We start from the raw sequence: 9,409 nt of genomic DNA, 5'->3' as shown, positions 1-9,409 counted from the left end.
TGAAGAGGGCTAAGGACTCAACTGCTCGGATTGAGTTGGGCAGGTCATTCCACCAGGAGGGAACATTTAATTTAATTTAATTTAATTTAATTTAATTTAACTTAACTTAACTTAACTCAACTCAACTCAACTCAACTCAACTCAACTTAATTTAATTTAATTTAATTTAATTAGCTACATTTAATTTAATTTAATTTAACTTAACTCAACTCAACTCAACTCAACTCAACTCAACTCAACTCAACTCAACTCAACTCAACTCAACTCAACTCAACTCAACTCAACTCAACTCAACTCAACTCAACTCAACTCAACTCAACTCAACTCAACTCAACTCAACTCAACTCAACTCAACTCAATTTAACTTAACTCAACTCAACTCAACTCAACTCAACTCAACTCAACTCAACTCAACTCAACTCAACTCAACTTAATTTAATTTAATTTAATTTAATTTAATTTAATTAGCTACTGTAGATGACAATATCTGATCATCAGTATTGTGTCCTCATACATTGTGAATGGGTGTGTTTATGTCATCTTGTGTGTTGTTATAGTGCAGTGTCTTGTGCCTTTATTTTACATGTAACAGATGTACAGGGCAGCACTATACCAAACCAGTTTGGCTGTATTACAAAAATGTGGTCAAAAACAGCTCTTTTTCATATTTTGCCATTTGAAGTATTTAGCATAAAAGCAGCAGACTTCAAAAGGTAAAGCGTTGTCTCTCCGCTGCTCTATTTGTGCCAAAGCTGCCACTGCTCCCAGAGTTTGGCTGGCTGGTTTGATCCAGTGCTCCTTTCATGGACCACCAATACTGATGTGGGCAGTTTTTTAACTACCTCCCTTGTGCCTTTCCAAGTTACACCTAAAAATGTGAACTTTCCAGTCTTGTAGCATCGCTCTTTTATTGCTTTCTCTCTCTCTTCTCCCTAGGTTCCCCACGGAGCCCTATCAACAAGACCACCCTGACTTTGATCAGCGTGGTGAGCTGTGTGATCGGCCTGGTCTGCGCGTCTCACCTCTCCTGTAGCCTCAACGTCAGAGTCATACTCCACGTTCCAGAACACCTCATTGCAGACGGTAATCTCATCACCTGCTCTGCTTCCCGTCTGGCCCCTGAGCAGCGGGGGTCCTCGGCCCCCCGTCTACCCCTCACGATTTCTACTGTATTAAAGCAAATGTTATGCCGACTCTTGCGCTGTCTCTAGTGAAAAGCCAAACAGATGTGTGCTGAAAGCATCAAAGAACAATCAGAAGCAAATGCTTTAGTCTCTAGTTGTGTTTCAAATCATGTACTAGGCTATACACCATGCACTTACACTACACTATGTACTTGGGCATCTAGTGAATGCATTTTTTAAGAGTCTCAAATGAAAGACTAAAGTTTATTTTTAATTTTGGCACAGAAGATTTTCAGACAAACATTTGGACTCATTTGGTGTTGCTGTTAGCTTTAGCATGTTAGCTAACTTGAGATGATAGGCAAGTTATTATGAAAGCCCCACTTTTACTACAAGTTACTATAAAAAATATATTGAAGGAGGCAATATATTTGTAGATATAAAAATATTAAATTATAGGGTGCAACGGGGCACCGGAGTAAAAGGCACATTTGGTTTTATTTCGCTCTAAACCACAAAAACTCACCGCAGCACTTTCCTACACATCCGCGTTTCATTATGCACTTGGAAATTTATCTGATCATTGAAGTGATTGCGATCATCAACACAAAGTCAATTCTGCATTAAGTTGATCTGATATTTAAAAAAAAATTATGTTATAAATGTATGTATCAAATAATAATTGTTAAAATAAGGAAATATATATTTAAACCATTGTGGAGACATTGTTAATGATGTTAAACATTTCCTCTATTAGTGGGGCTATTAGTCAAGTTAGTCGACATTAAATTAATATGGGAACTCCTTTAAGAAGTGTAAGAAGCTTTCAGAATCTTTTTTTTAAATTAAAATGATCTGTCTTTTTAAAATGAATGTATTTTAACGATAGTGTATCTATCTTTTGAATAAAACTAAATAATTTTTCTTATCCAAACAGAATGTGGTACAAACTGTGCTGAGATGTAAAAAGCAACCTTTAACCCTACAATTCATATTTTTAGGTAAAATAAAACTAGAAACAACCTAACAAAACAAAAACATTTGAACTAAAACTAGAGTTTAAATAAAAATGTTGCTTCAAAAGTGACTGCACAGGGACTCGAATCGAAATGAATCATTATTGAACCATTAGTACATGAATCACTGAATCCAAACAGACTGATTCAACTGAGAGTTTGAATGAGAGAAAAGACTATTGATTGATTATTTCCTTAGCCTGCTTGGCTGTGTGTGTGAGATGAGAAAACTGTGATGTAGCATTTTGTCAAGCTACACTGCTACTTGTCAGTGGTGGAAAGAGTACTGAAAATTTGTACTTAAGTACAAGTACTGTTACATTGCTGAAATAATACTCAATACTCAGTACAAGTAAAAGTACTGGTGCCAAAACAGTACTTAAGTAAAAGTACAAAGTACTCTTCTCAAAAACTACTCAGAGTGCTAGTTACTAGTTACTTTTTAGCCGGCGATATTTAATGAATTACCAAAAAATATTCATTCACATCAAAGACCTATGTGGATAATAGCTACTTTGAATAAAACCCACTTTTATTTTATTGACAAATACGTGAATTAGTGGTCATGATACAGGAATTTGATTTCTAACTTCAATACCTTGAAAAATATGAATAGTAAAGTACCCGTGAATCGGAAGTTGCAACTGACTTCAGTGTTATGATGTATTTCCAAGTGAAAGGTTGTGGCTAGAAGGGATACAGCTCCGACAGGACAACTAACAATGAAATTTAATTTTCTACCTATTAGATTGTTTTTTATTAATGTCTACACCTACCCCAACCCTAAACCTACCCCTTACAATAATGCAAAAAATATTAATTATTGTTGTACAGTGTGACAAAAATTACACTGTATTTTTGTGCGCATGCCCAGTAGCGCCATATGTATCCCTTCTAGCCTTAACCCAGGTGAAACTGAATATTGAATACAGGGCGAGGCTATATTGTGGTGCACCTCCACTCCACCTCTTGCTCATAGCAGATGCACGGTTGGATAGGAATGGTTACGGATATCTGCTTGTTACGTCTGACATCATGCTTCACCGCTTCTGGGTCCTAACGCTCTGCCAGACGCCCTTTCCTTGTTGGAAAAAAGTAGTTAGTGACTGGAAAATGCAACATTATTTTGAAAACAACTGAGCTGTTGTCACGCTATGAAAAATGTTGTTAAGTTAGTGGTGCTACTTTTAGTTAGTTACTCCCTAGAACTGCACTCCCAGACACACACATGTATGCCCATCTGTAAACAACAACTAGCCGCTTTCCCCAAGGGTCCTCTGTTTGTGCTTTGGACTTAAGTTGCATTTGTGTTGAATGAGCTTGTTATTGAATTTTAATGTTGCACCTGCAGTCCAAGCCTACAGGCCACTCTCTCTCTCTCTCTCTCTCTTACCCTCTTTTCTCTTGCTCTTCCTCTCTCTTTCTTTCAGCTCATTGGCATTTCAGCCGTCAGCTCTAGAGTTTGGGAGATATGATGGATTGTGACTGGCTTTGCTCATCTATCATTTTGTCTTTCATGCAGAGCTCTTTTCTATGGGGTCTGGGGCTTTAGGGTAGATTAACATTCACATAGATGTCTAAGTGGAAGAAATCTGAAAAGAGGAGACTTGAAGGATTCACAGTTCGCCTTTTGAATTGGAAAAATCAGATTTAAGATGTGTCTATAACTGTCTAACAGTATTACAGGGTAAAACTTGATGTCAAAGCAGATCTGATAAAACTTGATTTTTGCAGAATACATTCCATTGGCGTTCATGGTTTTGAAATATTCAGAGGGGTAATTCAGAATACATTACACTTTCAGTTCAGATGTTTTATCTGTACCGTTGTATCCTATCCACAGCTGTGCATGAAGTATAAAACATTGAAAAATGTGTATAATGCATAGAATTTCAGCTATAAGGATTTTGCTTTGCTTTAAAAAGTCCAAAACAGTTTTATGCATAACAGTTGTGGGGGAAAAGCAATCATGCTGCTTAAACACTCTTTCTTGAGTCTCTAAGTACTGTTAATTTGACACACAAATCTTATAGCGAACAATTAGAGTGGTTTTGGTTAACGAATCAGTTGAATAAATGAATCAGTGACTCACTTAAAACACACAAAAAGATGAAAACCTGTTGAAACAGTCTCTTAGCCAATCAGTGAATAAATCTAAACATTTCTGTACCACAGTTAAATACAGAGTCTATTTGTAGCTTCCAGTGTATGGTTCATATTCTGAACACCAACAAAAATTGGCTGTTTGTGTTACTGTGGTCATTTTGGAGTTCATTAATAGAGTTCACTAATTTACTTGATGTAACTTTTGACAGATGTCCTCTCTGATTCTTTTCTTTCAGGCTCCAGATTCGTTCTGCTTCAGGGCAGCCAGTTGGACGCATCTGATTGGCTGAACCCAGCCCAGGTGCTGCTGTACTACCAGCAGAATGCCAGTGGCCCCTGGGTCAATGATCTGTGTGGCCGCCGTCTCTTGGACCCCTGTGAGCACCAATGTGACCCAGATACAGGTACAACACCACCCTGACATGATTCTGTACTTCACACAGCTCATGTAGAATGTCTGACACCAGGAGCAACACACACTCTGAGGGACATACTTAGGATAGTTCATCTGAAAATCAAAAAAGTCATCACAAAATCCTCACAAAAGTCACCTTCATGTCTTCTAAACTTTTTTCCTCTGTGGAATACAAGAGAAGATATTTTGTAAAATGTCTTAGTGTAGTATTTTTATTGTTCACACAATGAAAATCAGTGGAGTCCAATGTTGTTTTGGACCCCACTGATTTTATTGTATGAACAAAGCAGTTGAAACATTCTTCACATTCTTCTTTTGTGTTCGACAGAAGAAAGAAAGTCATACTGGTTTAAAACGACATGAGAGTTTCATTTTTGAGTGAACTATCCCTTCAATCTGCACATTGGGGATTTTTATATTTTTTGCCTTGCTTTCATTAGTCTGCGTCTTTGCCTAATTAATCATTAAATAATCTTTTTTTCCACCCCTTCGCCCTAGTGAATGAATGCCCATCCCCTCCACTGTGTAAAATCAATGTGTTCACCGAACTGCAGTTGTAACGCAGCTTCATTTAAAGAGCAGGAGGGACTGGAGAGAGAGGCTTAGCTCTGATTCATCTATTGTTTCATTTGCAGATTTCTCTGAAGGTGTCTCTCTTGAGTGAACAGTATTAAGTAATGCAAGCTTAATTGAGCGAGAGCTGTGAAGACAGTAATGCTTGGCAATGAATCTTTGTAATGTAAGACTTGGGCATATACAGCTTGAGTGACCTGGATTAGAATGTTTTTTTTTTGTTTTTTTTTCCTTGGCTGGGACGTAAATTAGGCAAAGCACAGATCAAATGGAATGCCTTAACTTCAGGATATTCTGAGCCAGGGAAGCATTAATATTCTAGATGATACTTGATTAGATTCAGGAATGTTGAGTTGTATGTTAACACTCCAGATGAACTTAGACCATCTAAGATCTTAGCAGTTTGCTTATAATGTGCTTTCTGAATGCAAAATGGTCCAGTTTCACTTTGTCTTCACTTTCATGTAATTTCAAGTGTTTTTAGCTGTTACATTACACTATATAAAGCTAATGTCATTCACTTACTATAATACAGTTTGTGGGCAGTTTTCCTCCTATCACCATGTATAGAAAAAGTGCAAAAAAATGGCTAAACAAATGAATTTGAATGAAATACAAATACAAATAAATTTTAATTAAATTGAAAATGTTTATTTTCATGTTTATACATACAGTATTAACCTATTAAGTAGAAAAATAAGATGCAGCATCAAATAAATTCAAACTAAATATTTACCAGACGTTTTAATGATGTATTTTAGTTTTAGTACAATTATAATATAAAAGCCAATTATTTACGTTTGAAAACAGATAGCGGCCTTTGTATTATAGGAAGGCCTTGTCATCATATTTGGAGGTCCTTAGCTTAATTAACACCAACAACAATTTCCAATTGCTTTTTGTTCTGTTTTTAATGCCAGGACACACTACATACCTATGAAAGTTATGAGAGTGTTGATGAATAATCTCAGGCAGTGGGCAGACGTTTTTTCTGTTTGCATCATAAATTTTAATGCACTATCTGCATTTTACCACAAAAAAACTGCAACTTTGTAAGCTGAGATTGATCTTTTCAGTTTTATATTTGTTCCAGTCAGGCAAAACATAGCCAACAGACACACAGTTACATCAAAATGAATAGTAATACATTCGCTTTATAGCTATTTTTCCGATCATCTGCAGCAGGAATTAGTCCAACGTTGTTATCATTTGTTGACAAGTTCCTCCTGTTTGCATCCATAATTTAAAAGAGGAGCTCCACTGGGCTTTGAAAAGTGAATCTTCCAACCCTAAATGAATCAAAGTTGGACCGTTGGGAACTTGCCTTGGTTTTCTCCAAATGAAATCTAAATGATGAGGCCTTGGTACTGCCACGGTTCAATAATTGCATTGTGCTGTCGGTATGTGAGGGGTGGGGGTTGTAGACTATGTGGCGGAGGATATTCATGGAAAACTGTAAGACTGTCTCAATCAAACAGGAGAGGGAGATACTGATGAAAGCGGGGATGGGTAGCGACAATAACCGGACTGTGTGCACTTTAAAAAAGATTGTGAATCAGAGGCGCAGAGGATGTGTAAAAGCCGAGATGAGAATCGGACTGATAACAGGCCTCTCGGAGACCCTTTTCACCTCCCTCATTCCCATAAGGATTCAGGGGACATTTATTAAACAAGAACACACGATGCTGTGTCTCAGGCTACCTGATCCTTGCACTTTCGTTTCATTAATTTGACTGAATAATAGATCCCCTACAGACACTCTCTGTGGTTGCGGAAAGAGAGGAATTACTTGGGACTTAAAAACTTCATTAATATGTAATTCTACATAGTCACTTTCTCCTTTTTACTTTGAGACCATTCTGAGGTTAAATACAGATTTAAAATCACAACAAGAAATAGTTTAATAGCTGTAATACTGTTTTTGAAATCAAATCTTTGCATAGTTATGACAGGAAACACTGGAATCTAACAATGCTTTGGAAAAACAGTTAAAGGGGTCATATGATGCTTTTTGAACCTTAAACCGCATAAACACATTGCATTACACCAGATACACAACATAATGTTCTTTTTAGCAACGTCATATGACCCCTTTAATCTTAAAAAACAAAGCGAATACATACACCAAATAGGAAATAAAATAGTTATCAAATACGCATGTGTCCTAAACTCCTGAAACATTGATGTCTCATATTTTAGAGCATTCAGTGCAATTTATAAAATAATTCAATTAAATCGGTATGTGGGTGTGTGAAAATATTCAGATGTAACCCCCTTTGTAATCGTTAACATTTTCATAAGTAACTTTAATTTAATTACACACTTTTTCTCAGTAACTGTAACTGATTACATTTATTTTGTAATTAAATTACGTCATTCCGTTACATGTAACTAGTTACTCCCCAACACTGTGTATAGGGCACTAAAATCCAACATATTATAGGGTGACCATACGTGCCATTTTCCCAGGACGCGTCCTGGGAAAATGGCACGTATGGTCACCCTAACATATTATACCTTGCTTGCCTTTTTGCATAAAAGGTCAATTAGTATTCGATAGATTGGACAAAGTTGTTCAAATAATTAGTTTTGGTTTTTACATGCTGAAATGCCGAAGAATAGTTGAACATGGACAACTTGTATTTATTTATTTGGACAACATTTGCTGTATTTGTAAAAATTGATTTGTATTTCTGGACAAATACATTTTATATACAAATTTAACAAATAAAGTGCGTGTCAAGTTAATGCAAAATAAATATTTTCCAGATATCTCAATCAAAACATATAGCTGCCTTTATATGTTTTTTTTTAAATGCCAGTACATGCCAACTACAGTATAGATGAATAATCACAGACAGTAGGCGGAAGTTTTTGTGTTTGCATCATAATTGTTTTATGCATTTTATCTGCATTTTGCCACTAAAGATTGCACACATTTTTTAAACAGTTTGATCTATTTAGTTTTATTGTTGTTCCTGTCAGGCAAAATAGTCTTCATGCGCTCTGGTATCTAAAAATTAATGATAATACATTTGCTTTATAGGCATTTCTCTGATATTACACCTTGTTCACCTTTTTCTCATAATAGGTTGATGTTAAATTGACTGGTCAAAGTTGTTGAAGTAATTAATTCTGGTATTTACATGCTGAAATGCAGAAGGGTAGTTGAACATGGACATACATATGTTGTTGTTTTGTTTTTGTTTTTTTTTAGGTTAAAAATTATATATTTCATCATTTGAGGTTTTGGAACCGGAATGCACAATAATTAATTATAATACAATTAGAAAGATTTGTAAAACAGTTCAGATGGAGTACAGCATGTCACACTGCAGGACACTTATTTTGCACTGCAGTACAATTTCAAGGTAATAAGTGATTTTGACATGTTGTTTCCAACAGTTAGACTCCCACATGCTGTGTACACATAAATAAGTAAAGTTTTGACTTATTTTATGCTTATTAATGCTGTAAATCTCTTTCTGTCATGTAGAGATGTCACACTCCAGGAAATAAATAAATGAACATTGGAGTACTTCCACATACAGCTTTGATTTTAACAGCTTAAAAGCTTGATTTTTTTTGTTTACTTCCTGTTGGGTTCTTAATTAGCAACATTTGCAACGATACCCAAGAGAATGCCCAAAAAATCAAATGCTCAATAAATAGTAGGCTATAAATGGTAGAGTATAAGATTTGGCCTCCTATGCCTTACTCACAGTATAGGAAAAAATCTGCTTCTGCATATATTCTGTGAAGAAAAAAAATCAACAAGGTATGTATTTCTTATGCATACACCACTGGCTGAGTGCCTGCTGGATATCCTCAATAATCAGTCAATCACAAAGCCACTGGGTACATGTTTCCTGGCAAAATTGTAATTTACCACCCAGAGCCATAAAGGCTCCCTGCATCTCATTTGAATTGATAAAATGCTATTATTACCTACGGTACAAGTTTAATTTCAGTTTTACAAATTACCTTGGCAAAGCTAAAACAGTTAACTATGCAAATAATAGCAGTGCTAGACCTTATTCTTGGCCTGCCAAAATGTGCTAATGGTCAGTAATAGATCAAATAAAGTGTTTATGACCGACAAGGGACTAGCTGCACTGCACTTTTTTTATTTTTTTAATTAAAGACAAATATATTTTTAGAAGAGTAATTGGAAG

At 35.8% G+C, this 9,409-nt stretch overlaps 1 protein-coding gene across 1 annotated transcript in view; it reads left to right on the top strand.

Moving 5' to 3' along the window:
* The window catches only part of LOC107678919 (astrotactin-1-like), a gene marked incomplete at its 5' end in the record, with an annotated part of 189,441 nt that overhangs the window by 41,179 nt on the left and 138,853 nt on the right, over nucleotides 1-9,409 (top strand). Inside the window, 2 exons of the mRNA XM_016474321.1 lie at nucleotides 937-1,083; nucleotides 4,483-4,650. Coding sequence (XP_016329807.1) covers nucleotides 937-1,083; nucleotides 4,483-4,650 — 315 coding nt within the window. The remainder of the gene's footprint in view (nucleotides 1-936; nucleotides 1,084-4,482; nucleotides 4,651-9,409) is intronic.

Source organism: Sinocyclocheilus anshuiensis, unplaced genomic scaffold (genome assembly GCF_001515605.1).
Source record: "Sinocyclocheilus anshuiensis isolate Anshui unplaced genomic scaffold, SAMN03320099.WGS_v1.1 scaffold1576, whole genome shotgun sequence".
Taxonomy (NCBI): domain Eukaryota; kingdom Metazoa; phylum Chordata; class Actinopteri; order Cypriniformes; family Cyprinidae; genus Sinocyclocheilus; species Sinocyclocheilus anshuiensis.
This window is presented reverse-complemented; position numbering and strand designations above follow the sequence as displayed.